Genomic DNA, 18,745 nt, shown 5'->3' on the forward strand with positions numbered 1-18,745 from the left:
GTGGAATCTAGGAAAAAAGAACTAGAAAATACAGAGAATGGAATGGTTGGGGGGATGGGGAAATGGGAGAAATGCTGAAACTAGTAGAAATACTTGAAACTAGTAGATAAACAAGTCCTGGAGATCTAATACACAGTACAGTGATTATAGACAACAAAAGTGTATTATAAACATTAAACTTGCTAAGAGACTAGATCCTAATTGTTCCCACAACTAGAAGAAATGATAATTATGTGATGTGACAGAGGCATTAGCTAATTCTACAAGGGCAACCATTTGCAATATGAATGTACCAAATTAAAAAAAAAAAAAAAGGAAAAATCATTTGCAAACCACACATCCAACAAAGAAATAGTATCTATATCTATCTATCTATCATCTATCTCTATCTATCTATCCCTATCTATCTATCTATCTATCTATCTTCAGATCTCAAAACTCAATAGTAAAAAAAAAAAACCCAAACAATCCAATTCAAATAGAAAATGGGCAAAAGACATGAAGAGACATTCAGTAAAATCATTGAAGAAGACATGCAGATGGCACATGACCACATAGAAAGATGTTTAACATCACTAACCGTTACGGAAATACAAAATGAAACCAAAATGAGATATCACTACACACCTACCAAGGTGTCTGAAATAAAAAAGGGAGTGACAATACCAAGTGCTGGTGGAATATAGAGAAACTGGACCACTCATGCATTAACTGATGGTAATATAAAATGGTACTGCCACTCTGGAAAATTGACAGGTTTTTTTTGTTTTGTTTTGTTTTTTTATAAAATTAAGTGTATACTAGAGGAGAACACAGGCAGCAACCTCTTTGACCTCGACCACAGCAACTTCTTGCTAGACACATCTCCAAAGGCAAGGGAAAAAAAAGGCAAAATGAACTATTGGGACTTCATCAAGATAAAAAGTTTTGCACAGCAAAGGAAACAGTCGACAAAACCAAAAGACAATTGACAGAAGGGGAGAAGATATTTGTAAATGTCTTACCAGATAAATGCTAGTATCCAGAATCTACAAAGAACTTATCAAACTCAACACCCAAAGAACAAATAACCCAATCAAGAAATGGGCATAAGACACAGACTTTTCTCCAAAGAAGACATACAAATAACCAACAGACACACACACAAATGCTCAACATCACTTGGCATCAGGGAAATACAAATCAAAACCACAAGGAGAACCACTTCACACCAGTCAGAATGGCTAAAATTAACAAGTCAGGAAACGACAGATGTTGGCGGGGATGCGGAGAAAGGGGAATCCTCCTACACTGTTGGTGGGAATGCAAGCTGGTGCAGCCACTCTGGAAAACAGTATGGAGGTTCCTCAAAAAGTTGAAAATAGAGCTACCCTACGAGCCAGCAATTGCACTACTAGGTATTTACCCCAAAGATACAAATGTAGTGACCCGAAGGGGTACCTACACCCCAATGTTTATAGCAGAATGTCCACAATAGCCAAACTATGGAAAGAGCACAGATATCCATTGACAGATGAATGGATAAAGAAGATGTGGTACGTATATACAATGGAATATTACTCAGCCATCAAAAAATGAAATCTTGCCATTTGCAATGACATGGATGGAACTAGAGAGTATTATGCTAAGCGAAATAAGTCAAAGAAAGACAATTATATGATTTCACTCATGTGTGTAATTTAAGAACCAAACAGAGGAGCATAGGGGAAGGGAGGGAAAAATAAAACAAGATGAAATCAGAGAGGGAGACAAACCATAAGAGACTCTTAATTATAGGAAACAAACTGAGGGTTGCTGGAGGGGAAGAGGGTGGGGGGATGGAATAACTGGGTGATGGACATTAAGGAGGGCATGTGATGTCATGAGCACTAGGTGCTATATAGGACTGATGAATCACTGAACTCTACCTCTGAAACTAATAATAAACTATATGTTAATTAATTTAATTTAAATAAATTTTTTAAAAACCCTAAATGTCTATTTACCATACAACCCAGCAATTGTACTCTTCAGCATTTATTTCAGAAATGGGAAAACGCACATTCACATAAAAACCTATATACAAATGGTTATAGCACCTTTATTTGTAATGGCCCCAAACTAAATGCAACCCATGTGTCCTTCAAAAGGTGAATGGTTAAGAATTCCTCATATCAGTGAAGTCATATGATAATTTCTTTCTCTGATTGACTTATTGAATTCTTAATCTCAGGAAACAAACAGAGGGTTGCTGGAGTGGTGGGGGGTGGGAGGGATGGGGTGGCTGAGTGATAGATATTGGGGAGGGTACGTGCTATGGTGAGCACTGTGAATTGTGTAAGACTGATGAATCACAGACCTGTACCTCTGAAACAAATAATACAATATATGTTAAAAAAAAAAAAAAAAAAAGAAGAAGATAGCAGGAAGGGAAAAGTGAAGGGGGGGAAATCAGAGGGGTAGACGAACTATGAGAGACTATGGACTCTGAGAAACAACTGAGGATTCTAGAGAGGAGGGAGGTGGGGGGATGGCTCAGCCTGGTGATGGGTATTAAAGAGGGCACGTACTGAATGGAGCACTGGGTGTTATACACAAACAATGAATCATGGAACACTACATCAAAAACTAATGATGTAATGTATGGTGACTAACATAACATAATAAAAAAAGGTGAATGGTTAAACTAATTGTAGGACATCTATACCATGGAATACTGTTCAGCAATAAAGAGGAAAGAATTCTGGTTACATTCAGCCACTTGAATAAATATCTAAGGTGTTATGTTGAGTCATAAAGTCAAACCTAGAAAGGTCACATACTACATAAATCCTTTTATAATATTTTGAAATAACAAATTTTAGAAATGGAAAAGAGTAAGTTGTCAGGAGAATGGACCAGGTGGGCTGGGAAAGAGAATGTGAGTAGCTATAAAAGGGCAACATGAGGGATCCTTAGGGGCATGTGACTATTCTGTATCTTGATTCTGTCAATATCAACATCCTGGCTGTAATATTGTACCATGGTTTTGCAAGACATTATAAATGTGGAAAGTGGGTAAAGGGAACATGGGATCTCTCCATATTATTTCTTACAAGTGCATGTGATCTACAACTATTTAAACAAAAAAAGGTTAATTAGAAAAACTAAGGAAAAATCCTCATGAAATTAAAGTGTATTTACAACTGAATAAAGAACAGATATCAAACTTCTAGAATATACCTAAAGTGACACTTGTAAATCCATTTTAAAACATAAAGGTTGAAATTAGTTATTCAACACCAAAAAGCTAAAATATTAGGCAGGGTAAACCCAAAGATGGTAGAAAGAAGAAAGGAAAGAGAAAGATAATGGCAGAAATTAATATAGTAGATACAAATAAGCAAAAAAATAAAAACAAAAACAAAACCACAAAGAGGTAACCAACAAAACCACAACCAGTGTTTTGGGGAAAAATCAAAAGTAGCCCTTTTATAGGACTAATTAAGAAACAGGAGAGAAAGGGCATTTAAACAAATTAGGAATAAAATAAGACATATAAATAGAGTATGTATTTTAAAAGTTGTAAGACAATATCACGAAAATGTATATGCCAATAACTATCAAAAGTTAAAATATAACAAAAAATTAAAACCAGAGTAAACTATAACTATTAAAGAAATAGAACTGATAGACAAAACTTTCCCCTGTACAGATGTTTTATACTTTTACAACTTTCAAGTAAGAGGTTTCCATTTACTTATTTATTTATTTTTAAGTTCCAATTTATTTAAACTGTTCTAGAGAACGCAAAAACAAGGAGAACTAGATATTTTTTTTTCATCTAGCACAATTATAATTTCAAAATAGAACAAAAACTATGTAAGGAAAGGAAACCACAGTCCAATATTACTAGTAAATATCACTAGAAAAAATTCTAAGTAAATTACAAGAAAAATGAAACAAAAAGTAAGAGAAAATATTATATTAAGACCAAGTAGCATTTATATCAAGAGTAGAGAGAATATTTAATATAAGAAAATCAATCTGTAATTCACCATATTAATGAATTAATGGTAAAAATCATATAATTATCTTAAGAGCTACAGGAATAAAGAAGACTTTTAGCAAAGTAGAAACAGATGGGAACCCATTTAAATGATAAGATTATTATTGAAAGATATGCAAACATCATGCCAAATATTAGAAGTCTAGAAGAATTTCCAGGAAAGTAAGGATTAAGGCAAGAAAGCCTATAGTTATCTCTAAAATTCAACATTATACAGGGGCTAATAAAATACAAAAAGAGAATAAGAAATAAGAGGTGTAAGCATTTGAAAGAAAGATAATTGTTATTAAGTACAGATAATTGTCTTCGTAGGAAATCCAAGATAATTCAAAAATTAAAATCAATATTAATTTTTAAAGAAAAAATAGAAGTGATTCAGCAAATAAGATTAGTATACAAAATTAATACCATTCCTGTATGATAACAAAAGAAATTTTTAAAATTTAAGAGGGAAAAGACACCAATTATAATAGTAAAAAGAACTGTATCTAAAATAACCAAACTTGTGCAAGATGCCTATGGAAAATTGTTTAAATATTATTGAAGAATATATTATGAGTAAAAGGAGAAATATATCATTGTAGATGATAGGACTATTATAAAGATGGTTTTTTCTCCACAAATAAATTCTTGTTCCAATTAAATGTTGGTTGGAAACCAACAAAGTCATTAAAATTTGAATGACATTTCTAGCTTCTGGAAACAGTAGAGCATTTTTGTCATAGTAATCTTTCTGCACATAACAATTATAAATCCTAGATTCCATATATGTGTAATATATGTGTGTGTGTGAATGTATGTATATGTGATACAGACTCCCACAGTTTATTCTCATTTGTAGTAGTTATAGTCTATAAAGTCACTGCAAACACTGAATTACTGAGTACTGAACCATTATTCCTATGGAAAATACAGGGTTAGGTTCTCTGGTCACAACATTTTCATCAACTGATCAATACGTAACTTTGTTATATGTGTATTTCTGTTTAAAGACACCTTATTTCATATATGTGTATATATTTATATACATATATGCAGATATATGTATATGTATAATGCTTGAGGAAAGCTAATCTAATGCAGGCTTTGTCCATAAGGCACATCACATAATTATCGCACTTAGGAACACTAGAGAGCATGTTGGCACTATGCTTGGGGGCCACTTTAAACAATGTAATCACCACCAAAAAGCACAAAAATGTGGAAGTGTGGCCCTAAGTAGACCACAAAAGGAGCACTTATAGTTTGGAGCTGAAACCAGATGATAGAGCATCAGCTTGTTTGACCTCAACTGGGAACATACAGTGACTTAGATTTTTTGCTATTCTGTACAGGTCTGTGAATGACTGCAAAAACATAATGAATGTTCATTTAAGGGTTACTAATAAATTTTAGCAAGTAGTTGAATTTGCAAATGTGGAATTTGAAAATAATGAGGATTGATTATATGTCTACAAATTATATGAAGGTGCTATATATAAAGTGACCCCAAAAGGGCAGAAAATGGAGGAAAATTCATCTTTTAAAGAAATTGCACTAAGTGAGTTTATCTTTGCTGTTTGCCTTAAGGCACTTCCCAGTCCTTGTTGAATAGGGTGACAGAAGTCTCCAGTTTTACTTGCTTGACATGTTAGAATACAGAATTCAAAGCTGGTGGAGCAGTTGAAAAATTAAGAGGGGAAATCCCCAAAAGGAGAATGGTATGAAGGACATGAGCCACAAAATCTACATATAAAATCTGCTTAAATCCTTGGCTGAATGCTGATCTATTGTTGTACAGGAAAGACTCCATGGAACTCTGTGAAAACTAAGATAGAACCTAAAATAAATGAGAGGGAATTTTAGCTGCTGCCTACCACAAAGGAGACAGAATTTAGAGTTGGAGTCCTGGCAAATTAATTGCCTGCTGAAACAAAAATCAACACTCTCGGGAAGAACATAGCTACATCCACTCCCTGAAAGGTATTTACACAATGTCCAGTATATAATAAAAATGTCTAGACATTTGAAGAAACATAAAAATGTGATCTGTATTCAAGGGAGGAGGACAGGAAATAAAAACTAATTCCATAATGATTCAAATGTTGAAGTTAGCAGAAAAAGATTTATAAGAGCTATTGTAAATATATTAAAGTATTTAAAGGAAAATATAGTTATAGTGAATGAACATGTGAGGAATCTCTTTTTTTTTTTTTGAAGTGGGCATGGATCTCAGGGGCTTGAACTCACCACCCTGAGATCAAGACTTGAGCTGAAATCAAGAGTCAGTCACTTAATCGACTTAGCCACCAAGGTGCCCCAACACATGAGGAATCTTAACAAAGAAATTAAGACTATAAAAAATATACAAATGGGAATTCTAAAAATAAAAAGTACACTAACAAATTTTAAATTTTTGGATGGCCTAACAGTGTATTGGAGATGTCAGGAAAGAAGAGTCAGTTAACTTGAATATAGATCAAAAGAAAATTTCCAATCTGAAAAACAGAGAGAAAAATACTGAGGAAAATAAACATAGCCTTAGGGACTAGTGAGACAACACCAAGTAGTCTGAGATGCATGTGAGGGAAATCCCAGAAAAGAAGAGAGAAAATGGGGCAGAAAAATATCTTTGAAGAAATTTTCTGAAGGGTAGTGAAAAACCTAAATTTACAGATCCAAGAAACTCAGCAAGATAAATATAAATAAAGCCATACCTAGACAAGTTGCTGAAATCCAAAAAGAAAGAGAAAATCTTAAAATCAGCTAGAGAAAAATTATATATTAACTACACTGAAAGAATGATATAAATTTGTCTGACTTCTTAGAAAAAATGGAAATGAGAAGACAATAGAACATACATACTCTGGAAAATAATCTCAGTCTGTTAGACATTTTATAATACTCACTCCCAATTAAAGTTGTAATTTAACATTGCTCTGTTGTCACTTTTATCATACTGAACAGTATCAAGTGTTAATGTAGTTAAATTTATCAATTTTTCTCAAAAATTCTATTTTTTGTGTCTTATTTAAAGCACATTTCTCAGGGGTACCTGGGTGGCACAGTCTGTTAAGCCTCTTCCTCTTGGTTTCAGCTCAGGTCATAATCTCAGAGTTATGAGATTGAGCCCTGTGTCAGGCTCAGCATGGAGTCTGCTTAAGATTCTCTCTCCCTTTCCCTCTGCCCCTCCCCACCTAAAATAAATAAATAAATCTTTAAAAAAATAAAATAAAATAAAAAACATTTCCCAAATCTCATTGTGAAAAAATATTCTCATATATTTATTCGTTTAAAATTTCATTTTTACATTTAGATCTTTAACCTAGTTTTATTTATTTTTGTGTGTTTACTTTTTCCATATAAAGAACCAAATGTCCAAGCACCACCAATTAATCTTTCTTTTGTTAAACCCTTTTCATTATGCAGTATTTTTCTTGTTTAGACGCTGGCCAATATAGGAAGTAACAAATTGAGTATCTCACCAAGAAATTTAATCAAGATCAACAATCATTTTGGACATTTTAGTTTCCCCAATGTTCCCATTATAATCATTGCTTTGATTATCCATTTTACTTTTTCTTTTTTTTAAAGACTTATTTATTTATTTATTTGAGAGAGAGAGCAAGCATGTGAGCAGGGGGAGGGGCAGAGAGAGAGAAAGAGAATCTCAAGAAGACTCCCTGCTGAGCACAGAGCTTGCCTTGGGGCTCAATCTCACAACCCCAAGATCATGTATGACCTGAGCCAAAATCAAGTCAGACACTCAACCAACCACATCATGCAGGCACCCTCATTTTACTTTTTCTGACATAAGACTATTGGTCATTACGTGATTTCTATCTATGAGAACTGAGAAGTACAAATCTGGTTGGAGAAAAAGGCTAGGGGTTTTGCCTTGAAGTTGAGTTTATGTAGTAAGTGCATTTTTTAATTTAGATTTTGTGTTTTTTCAGGGAGCCATGAAGAGAAGGCTAATGGAAACCAAACTCTCTACAATATTCTAAATTGACATTTAGTTTGCTTCATTAAAAATTTACTTTCTCATATTTGGAAAGTTACTTGTCACCGAAAACATCAAATAGATGCTCAGGATCCTCAGCTTGACAGGTGTTTTTTTCCCCCCTAAATTTTTCTCTGTTGATAACTCTTCTTTGCAAGAATTTCCCATTTACAATTGGTGTTTCTGATAAAATCAAACTGGCCTGACTCCTGATTTTTTTTTTCCTTATGGCTTGTTTTAACTTTCTTAACTAGATTCATTTGATAACTATGAGGAAGTAAACAAAAATGATGGTGTTGGTTTCAGAAAGTGAAAAAAAAGAACAGTTAAAGTTGTTTTGTTTTGCTTTTTCTGATGCTGAACAAAGGAACATGACCATGTTGTCAATTTATGCACCACGACTTATAGAAGGCAAAAAAACTTCATTAAAGCAGTTAAATTAATAAGACTAGATTAAAAAAAAAAAACCCTGATTACTTATCCAGAACTTAAGCTTATCCTTTCATAAGAGAGAAGAGACACTCCTTTTCAGACTTAAGAATTAGCATGTATTTTGGGCTCAACTTCAGCCAGAGGAAATTAAGGGACCTCTCCTCTTCAATGCTTGTCATACAAGATTTTCATTTTAGAATAATTTTAAAATTAGTGCAGACTCACATGTGCTTCATATGGGTTAAATTCAGTCTTGCCAGAAATCCTAAGTATGGAAGGAAAATTCCTTGAGTCGAGAAGAGTAAGGAAGCTCCTTTAGGTTTTTTCATGAGGTCAACAACCACTCTGACCATGAAGAAAAATCATTGACCAGTAAACTCTTATAAAATATGTACAAAATATTGTGCGGATTACATTCATAGGTTTACCAGGTATAAGTATGTCACTTTCTGTTGATTATGAGAGAACTTACATGGATAGACTTTCTCTTTATAGAAATTCTTAAAGTCTTTTACCTTAAATATATGTGACAGGAAGAAATGACAACAAATATCCCAAGGACTGAAATCCTTAATGTATAATTTAGGTCCTTCAAAAAACAGACACGAAGACATAGTTAATCATAAAAAAGATTTATTGGAGTAAATTCCTATGAAGGAAAAAAGGAGTTGAAGAAGGAAATCCTTCAGACTACAATCCAAGTCAGAATCCTATAAAGTAGAGGGAAGGAGAGGAGGATGAGGAAAGGTAAGTGCCAGACAGTTGCAAAGTTATAAGAAAGTTTTTGCTGACTGATGGGAAGTCCCTGAGACAGCCTCCCATTCAACAAATCCCATGTCTAGTAATAATGGTCCTGCATTAGAACTTCTGCCATACCAAGCCATTGGTTGGGAGCAGCCTTTAGAGAAGTGTGGCTTGAGCACAGGGATGGATCCAGAAGGACAAAATCTGAGACTGTCATTCAGTTATGCCCAATTAAGCAGCAGGAGATCTGAAGGGTACATTATTATGGCCGCCATGATATATAATGAGTTTTTACAAATGCAGAAGATAAGAGAGGAAAATACCAATACAAAAACGGGCAATGGACATTATACTAAATTGCCTACTCAGACCCATCCCTCCCACCCCCGCCCCTTCTGTGCTCTTCTCTGCATTGCAGTGGCTGGAAGAATCTCCGTCAGCAGTTCTGGTTATAATCCACCTAGGAAAGGAATTCCTCTGAGGTCTTGAAAGTAAAAGGGAAGCCGAAGCCACTGTTTGTCCTGTGACAAGTGTTGTGCGGGAAGGAAGGCTTCAGCCAACAGCACGTGTGAGGTTTTGCCAGGAGCTTCTGGGTGTCCTGCACATTCTTGATGCTTCAGACGCTGAGCTCATCATTGTGGTTTCCTGATACTCCTGTCCTTCCAGATTTCCTGAAAGCAAATAGCAGTTTTCCTTGGCCTGTTTCTTAATCTTTTCTAACTGTTTTATAAGCCTCTAATTCCTTGTGTGAAATCACTGCCTACTTGAAATATCTGTATCAGTTTCTGACTAAATCCTGACTGACAGAAATGTGGACAAGCAAATCACAAAATAAATGGAAATGTCAAATAAATGTATGAAAATATGCTTACAATTAAAGAATAAGAACTTTTAAATGAGATATTTCTTACTTGTCAAATTGGCTAAGGTTTATTTCATTTATATGTACTTGTCTATTTTATTATAAATACTCAAGATTGGCAAGAAGCAATAAAAAAAAACCCAGAAAACAGTTTGTCATACACCACTGTTGTGAGTTTACATTTTGTATTTGCATTTATAAAACCTTTCTAGAAGGCAACAAATAAATGTCAAATAAATGTATGAAAATATGCTTACATTTAAAGAATAAGAACTTTTAAATGAGATATTTCTTACTTGTCAAATTGGCTAAGGTTTATTTCATTTATATGTACTTGTCTATTTTATTATAAATACTCAAGATTGGCAAGAAGCAATAAAAAAAAACAACAGAAAACAGTTTGTCATACACCACTGTTGTGAGTTTACATTTTGTATTTGCATTTATAAAACCTTTCTAGAAGGCAACAAATAAATGTCAAATAAATGTATGAAAATATGCTTACATTTAAAGAATAAGAACTTTTAAATGAGATATTTCTTACTTGTCAAATTGGCTAAGGTTTATTTCATTTATATGTACTTGTCTATTTTATTATAAATACTCAAGATTGGCAAGAAGCAATAAAAAAAAAAAACAGAAAAGTTTGTCATACACCACTGTTGTGAGTTTACATTTTGTATTTGCATTTATAAAACCTTTCTAGAAGGCAACATTGTGACTTAATACTGCATCAATATCATTCTGAGCACTGTTTTTCATTTTCCTCCCCGTTTAACTTTTTAAGCCTTAAGAGAATTAGTTGAAAAGCCAGGTCTTTTGGGTAGATACTAACATTAAGCCCTCTACTGTCACTTGGAATCATAAGCCTGGGAAAACAGCTCATAATTCCCTGGTGTCTTGTCTTCTAAGATAATGATTGACAGATTTTTTTTCTTCTTCTTAAAGCCTCCTATCCTTGTTGAGTTTCTCACCAGTCACTAACAGTTCTGCCAACCGAAGGTATGGGGTGTATATTGATTGCAAGCTCTTCTTCTCCAATTAGACCCCAGTGTCTCTGAACGCACACATACAAGCACACGCACATGCACACGTGCGCACACCTACAGACACACACATTCTGTTGTATGACTGTTGTTGACTTGCCTTCCTGACCTCTGCCTACCAGTCTGACTCCTGCTTATCCTGCAAGCCCTACATCAAGACATATCCTCCCATGAGCCTTCCTGGAACCTCCCCTGCAGTGAATTTCTCAGCTTCCATCACACCCTAACGGTCTAGAGAGTAGCACTGTTAGGTCCAGGCAAGAGGACCCCTAACTTGGGCTTGGGGCTTTAAAGAGCCCAGAATCCATAAGACTACAGGACTGAGGTTAGTATCTCTGACTGGAGCCTAAACCCTTCTTTCTAGATTATGCTCTGGGACCCAGAATCTTCTGCTCCAAATGGCCACACAACCACTTTCAGGGCCTTAGGCCTTTTTCCTGGACCCATCTTCTCAAGGGCAGACCACATGACAGACCACGGCCAAAGGCCAAAGGCCAGCTGTAGTATTTGCACATATTTTCATGGTCCTTCAAGATGTGGGACAAGGGGGAGTGGGAAGAAAGGGGGAGTAGCCTGTGACCAGGGCCAGTCCCCTACTTTGCTTTGTTGGGTCACTGTGCTTATAGCACTGGGCTTAGGCATAATTCTCAGGTCATTGCACAGATTTCTCCAGCTGAATATATCGTGCTCGTGTTAATGTGGGATTGGGACCACTCTGGATTAGAAATATGTTTCACTGTAAAGTAGCACACAAAATGAACAGAAAGGGAAAGCGTTAATAAGATTACTAACAAGAGGGTGGATGAGCCCTATGAGATATAATTTCAGTCGGTTCTCATAACAACCTTGGGGGGTTTTATTGTGCCGCTTTAAAAATTAGGAAGTCTAGGCTTGGAAAAGCTGGGTTTTGCCCCTGGTTTTATAGGAGGGCAGGGACAGCATCTTCATGACTCTACAGGCTACTCTGTCTTCACCCCACCTCTCCAGGGATCTAATTCAACACCTTCTGGGACATTCACCTCAACTAGTCTTTAAAGGAAACCCACAGATGGATAGTTCCCTGTATGTCTGTCTATGGCTACCCAAGAAAAATTGGTTCCAAGAGTTAGTGTCACAAATATTGATGTTCGCTACCTGGCAGTGTGTAGGAACCAAGCTACAAAAAAAAAAAGAGTTCTCAGCCTTGGCTCCAACTAGTTAGCCCACGGGGGAAAGGAGGGGTTGCATGCTTGTTTGTTGGGGGCTGGAGGACTGGGAGTTCCAAAGACCTTGTTACATTCTAACCTTGCAGAGCTGAGCAATTTGGGGTTGCTTTTCTTGCTGATAACACTGTTTCCCTTAACTACCAGATCTTAATAGAAAGCTCGCCTTCATGGTATAAGGTTAATGAATATGAAATCAAACGATAATAATATCTGTCTGGTGGATGGGATTTCTAAAGAACATATGTTATATACATATTTGAGGACAAGATGTAAGAGTTAGGGAATTAAAGTCCAGCTCTCCCTACCTGAGGGAACTGACTCCCAGAGACAGCAAGTGACTTCGTTACTTAATTAGAGTGAACCCAGATTTCCTGTATCCTTATCCACTATGTTTCTTCTACAACCTAAAATTCAGTTTATGGATGAACAAGCCATTTTTGTATATTTTTAAAAATAATATTAAAGTCAAATCAAACAATATTAAAGTCTAATCAAATGTGATAGATGTAGGTACTACCCTGAGAGATGTGGGAGGTGAGCGGCATTGTGTATACGAGAAAAGGAAATCTAAATATTAGGTCTTTAATGAAGTAGTGCTCCCTGATCTTTCCATGGACATTACTCCAAGACATTAGAGGTATATTGCTATAAAAGGGCCTCCCAAACATCTCCTTGGAAAAAAACAATATTAACAAACTTTTGTTCAGGGGAGAGAATTCCAATGCAAACCATTGGTCAAAGTTCTCTCTTTGTTACTAGTAAATACTTTTAAGAACAGTATTTTGTCTAAATCAATAAAGATGAAAGAGGATGATGTAGGAGGTGGGAATCAGAGTGGAGAAAATTCTAGTATTTTCCTAATATTCCAAAAACACATATGGCTTTATTCAATTGCAAGGTAAACAGAACATGGAATTTACCAGAAAAAAAAGTAAATAAAAGTGGTGATGTCAGCTTTTCATATGCCAAGTATTATGAATCAACGAGAATTAAAAGAGAAGTAACAGAAGTAACATTCCCTTAAAAAATACATTTTCTTATAAAAACTGGAAGAGAATTTGTGGCACTTTACCAACACTAAACTGTGTAAGAAACTACAGCGGGACTATAATGCTTTTTTAATTCCATTTGTCTAAAGAAATGAGAGATGGATCATATTTAATAAAGGTTGATGTGCTCACATTATCTTCCTGGAATCATAATTTTATTGCAATCAGATTTATTAAATGTTATCTGATTTTACTCTCATCTTAAAACATCTGCAAATGATATAATTTACCTGCGTATTTGGCATAACAACATGCTCTTCTTGATTTTTAACAGAACCTAGTTCCAGTGTTAATTGAATAAAGCTGTTCAAATGTAACTTTTTTTTTTTTAAGATTTTATTTATTTATCTGACAGAGAGAGACAGCGAGAGAGGGAACACAAGCAGGGGGAGTGGGAGAGGGAGAAGCAGGCTTCCCGCCGAGCAGGGAGCCCGATGCGGGGCTCGATCCCAGGACCCAGGGACCATGACCTGAGCCGAAGGCAGACGCTTAACGACTGAGCCACCCAGGTGCCCCCAAATGTAACTTTTAGGTCATGTCTTTGAACACACTATACATGCAATAGTATCTGTCCGGCAAGTGTCAATTTTTCTTTATTTAAAAAAAAATCATATCATTTAAATAAGTTATTTACTATAAATAAAAGTTACACACAAACACATACCCATACACATATCTTTTTAAAGTAAAGCGAGAACTTAATCCACCCAAGACAAGCGGGAGCAGGAAAAAAAAAAAAATTAAAAAATACGGCTGTGCGCATTCTGCCTGTTGCCGCAGAGTAATACGGTAAACAGCCGATTACCGTACTCGCTGGGGCTACTGCCTGTGTGACGTCAGCGAGAGCTAGCTGCAAAGTTCCTTGCCATTCTTTGCTGATGTCGGGGAGCTTGAATATTTAAAAGGTGAATGTGGAATTCTTGGTTGGCTGTTGGGTTTTTTTTTTTTTTTCTCTTTTCCTATTTTCACTATTTTAAATTCTGCAGGTAAAGCGATAGTGAGCTGGGAGCTTAAAGACATCTGTGGTGGAGGGGTGAGTCAGCGGGTGCAGAAGAACTAAGAACTGGTTCCTCGGTGAGACGGTCGCCTCTTCCCCCAGAGAGAGGCGGCAGGGCTGCTCGTGGGACCGAACTCCCGGTCCGCTCCCCGCTCCAGGTGAGTGTGCGGCGGCGCGGGACGCGGGCGTCCAGCAGGGCCGGGTGGGTGAAGGCACATCTCCCTTGCTTCCCCGTGAGCCGGAACCCGCACTTTCCCTAAGCGCCCCCCGCTTTCTTCACCCGCTGTGACACCAGCATTCCCACCCCACCCTGTTTCCCTTACATATTCTAGAAAGTTACCTCCTAGTTAACAAGTGTGTTTTTCTGCCCGTATTTATCGCGCCGTGGTAAAGAGGCTTTCTGCAGTTGCTTGCTTTTAGTACCACCTGTGAGCTCTTGAACTTGTGATTTTTCACAAGAGCCTCTGCCCCTAGGGTCCCGCCTCAGGGCCCCGACCCCAGCCAGAGTCCGTAGAAGGCAAGATGGGTCCCCAGTCCTCGCATTCCTGCCTGAGTCCCTGTGGTCGGCTCGCGGCCGTGGAAACCTGTTTCTCACACAGACCATGGCCCCCAGCGCAGAAAACCAAAGCGTCCCCCTTTCCGCTTGATGTTTTAAGCCCACCAAAGCCGCAGTGACCGCCACTTGCAAAGCCCCTTCTGCAGAGTAGCGCTTGCCCTCCCCACCACTTCGCCTGCACCCGCGCAGCCCGTCCGGGTGTGGCTCGAGGCTCAAGTCCTCCGACACCACCGATCCTGCGGCTTGAAAAGGGCTCCTGGACCGACCTGGGTCGCGTTCAGCCCTCGCGCCCCGCCAGGCTTTGCTCGGGACCTGGCTCTCGAGCCGGCTCGGCTGGTCGACAGACCGGCGCGCACCGCACACCCGAGTGTGAATTCCTCCGGCGTGAACGTGCGCGTGGCACGGGCTCGCCTGCGGTCCCCGGGTCGCTGCGGTTCCCTCTCCCAGGCCGCCCCCTCCAGGTGGCTGCGAGGCAACCTGTTCAAATGGCAACCGCCGGTTTTCACCGACTCGGCTCTGCGCTACACACACAAACGCACACACCAGCCGCAGTCCCGCCTAGCGAGCTTCGCGGGGTTTAATTTCGCTGTGCGGCCGCGCGTAATTGGCCGCCGCAGCTTGGGGTTTGTTTGCTTCGGATCTTGGAGCGGGCCAGCGGGCGCGGGCCGCGCGCCAGGGCAGGTTCCCAGCGGCGGGGAGCCGGGCGCGCGGTCCCCTCGCGCGCCGCCTGGGCTGCGGCAGGGCACGCCGCTCCGGGACCGCAGAGTCGGCGGGGCTCCCAGCCGCCGCCCACGGTCCGTCGAGCCGGGTTTGGCCTCGCTCCCCGGGGCGCCTGCTATACACTCCGCCTTTCTCTTTGCGCTCTTTCAGGAGGACGCGGGCAAACAACGCCCCGCAGCCGCCTCGGTCCTGGCCAACGTTTTATCCACTTACCCCGGTCTGCGCGCGGAGAAGCTGGATCTATACCACGAGTCCACCGCGGGCCACTCACCCTGTGGGTAACTGCGGGCCGGCAGAAGCGCCCAGATGCCAGCGGTCCCCGCCTTTGAGAGTCGACGGCAAACCGGTACTTGACTGTGGTTTGCGGGGAGACTGGCGCTGCACTGTTGAATTCCCAATTACGTGCAGAATGCTGAATCTTCTAAGCAGGACGGATCAGACAGTACGCAGAAGCGGGCCCCTGTAATTCTGCGACTGCGTTTTGCAACGCGCCTCCTCGAGCGTCGCGGCAAGCCTCGGGTAGGAAGGGAGTTGGGGCCGGAGGCCAGCGCAAAGGGTGGATAGGGTCCGCGGGTAGCCCCGCGCGCCCCTGGCCATGTCGCCTTTAACGCCCTGCCCCTTTGCGTGGCCTTCTGAGGGTTTGCACGGCAGGCCGGGGTTGCTTCCCACCCGCGCGCTCTCTCTCACCCCCAGCTAACCCCAGCGGGCAAGGCTCCCCCGAGCCGAGACCTTTTGACTCTGCTCCCTCGCTTCCGCCTCCGCCCTCGCCCGGGGGTGGCTCTCGAGAGCCGGACCTCGCCGGCCCTGGCTGGGACCATGGTGTTTCTCTCTGGAAATGCCTCCGACAGTTCCAACTGCACCCACCCGCCCGCACCGGTGAACATATCCAAGGCCATTCTGCTCGGGGTGATCTTGGGGGGCCTCATCATTTTCGGTGTGCTGGGCAACATCCTCGTGATCCTCTCCGTGGCCTGCCACCGGCATCTGCACTCGGTCACTCACTACTACATCGTCAACCTGGCGGTGGCCGACCTCCTACTCACCTCCACCGTGCTGCCCTTCTCAGCTATCTTCGAGATCCTGGGCTACTGGGCCTTTGGCAGGGTCTTCTGCAATATCTGGGCGGCGGTGGACGTCCTGTGCTGCACCGCGTCCATCATGGGACTCTGCATCATCTCCATCGACCGCTATATAGGTGTGAGCTACCCACTGCGCTACCCCACCATCGTCACCCAGAAGAGGGGTCTCATGGCTCTGCTCTGTGTCTGGGCGCTCTCCCTCGTCATCTCCATCGGGCCTCTCTTTGGCTGGAGGCAGCCGGCCCCGGAGGACGAGACCATCTGCCAGATCACCGAGGAGCCCGGCTACGTGCTCTTCTCGGCGCTGGGCTCCTTCTACGTGCCATTGACCATCATCCTGGTCATGTACTGCCGGGTCTATGTGGTGGCCAAGAGGGAAAGCAGGGGCCTCAAGTCTGGCCTCAAGACCGACAAGTCGGACTCGGAGCAGGTGACGCTCCGCATCCATCGGAAAAATGTCCCCGTAGGAGGCACCGGGGTGTCCAGCGCCAAGAACAAGACGCACTTCTCCGTGAGGCTCCTCAAGTTTTCCCGGGAGAAGAAAGCGGCCAAAACACTGGGCATCGTGGTCGGCTGCTTCGTCCTCTGCTGGCTGCCTTTTTTCTTGGTGATGCCCATTGGTAAGTCTTTGAACACCCGACCTTGGTATTTAGGGATCTTCATCCTGTTCCCCTGTGCTACCCCAGACTCACAGCCGGGGGGGGGGGGGGGGGGGGAGGGGCGGCGTGCGGGGGAAAGAAAAAGGATCTGCATTTCAAACAGCAAAGCGGCGGCGGGGGCGGGGCAGTTAGGAAAATGCTCCTTTATAGAAGAGTGAATTTTAGTTTCCTTTCTTCTCCCAGTCTCATTTATATTATTATGTCCTAGGGCACTTTTTCAACTACTGTAAAGTGGCTTCCAGCAGATTAATTGGTCTCCTTAATAAGAACGTCAACTTTTCTTAATGCCGTTAAGCATGTGTTTAATTTAAATAGATCCCTCTTCTTTGGAGTCTCAGAGTCTCCAGCACACACTCCGGCAGGGGCTGTGGAATGCCACTTTTCACCTCTGCTGCTATGGATTGCAAATTCTCTTGGCCTAAAAATAAGCACCATACTTATTCTGAACAAATGTGTAATTTTATTATTAGATTAGATTATTCCTAAGGGTTAGTCATAATGGTCTGCTTATGTTCTATATCTGTGTTAATTTTATTTTCTGGATTCAGTATGGAAGAAAGTGTGGCCAGCCACTGACAAGAAAAAAAAAAAAGATGAGTTTATGTCCAAACGAATTTAAGCTTTAAAGAATTCAACATAATGTTTCCAATAAGTGATACTTTCCCCTTTATTTTAATAGTATTAAAACAAACAGTACTCTTATCCAAGATCATTCTGGAAGTTGCAGATGACACTGAAAATAATACAGTAATGTTACAAATCCAACTTTTGCAAATGCCATATTAGCTATTGTCAAAGCTAAGTAGCTCATTGTAAGTATTAGCAAGCTGATCCACTTGGAATAGTCATCTATCTCTGAAAGGCTTTCAGGAGATCCCAAAATGGTTGTTTGCTATTTTTAGTTTGTGAGCTCAAATATAGACCCACACATTTGTTGTCCACTAACTCTAGCAAACAAAAAAATTTATGATAAAAATTAATAAAAGTCCGTTTCAGGCACTTTAGAGTCAAATTTAAGTGGCATGCATTTAAAGTACTTTAATTTGCAACTCTGTGTCATAATAGCAGCTGGTCGTTTTTGAGGGCTAACTCCAAACTTCATTTGTCCGGGCTCTTTATTTCATTCATCCTCTCCACAACTCAGTGAGGAATGCATTATTATGCTGAAATCCCAAACTGGGGTGGGGATAGATTCTGCAGGTTCTAGAGCTTCGCTGATACCATAGCCACCAGCCACATGTGGCTATTTAATGCAAATTAAAATTAAAGATAATTAATATCCAGTCCCTCATTCCCACTAGCCAAAGTTCAGGTGCTCAGTAACCACACATGGCCAGTGGCTACTGTTGGGGACAGCAGAGATATTGAGCATTTTCATCGTTGCAGA

General features: G+C 40.2%; 1 protein-coding gene across 4 annotated transcripts in view; it reads left to right on the plus strand.

Moving 5' to 3' along the window:
- Positions 1 to 16,244: 16,244 nt before the first annotated feature.
- The window catches only part of ADRA1A (adrenoceptor alpha 1A), a 110,017-nt gene continuing 107,516 nt past the window's right edge, over positions 16,245 to 18,745 (plus strand). For all 4 annotated transcript variants that reach the window (XR_010409655.1, XM_064585354.1, XM_064585355.1 and 1 more), the window contains exon 1: positions 16,245 to 17,319. Coding sequence is in view for 3 of the 4 variants with exons in the window: in XM_064585354.1 (XP_064441424.1) it covers positions 16,437 to 17,319 (883 nt within the window). In the remaining variant the exon portion in view is untranslated. The remainder of the gene's footprint in view (positions 17,320 to 18,745) is intronic.

The sequence above is a fragment of the Mirounga angustirostris genome, unplaced genomic scaffold (assembly GCF_029215605.1).
Source record: "Mirounga angustirostris isolate CCGP_5_RB_7025 unplaced genomic scaffold, mMirAng1.0.hap1 SCAF_2, whole genome shotgun sequence".
NCBI classification, from domain to species: Eukaryota; Metazoa; Chordata; class Mammalia; order Carnivora; family Phocidae; genus Mirounga; species Mirounga angustirostris.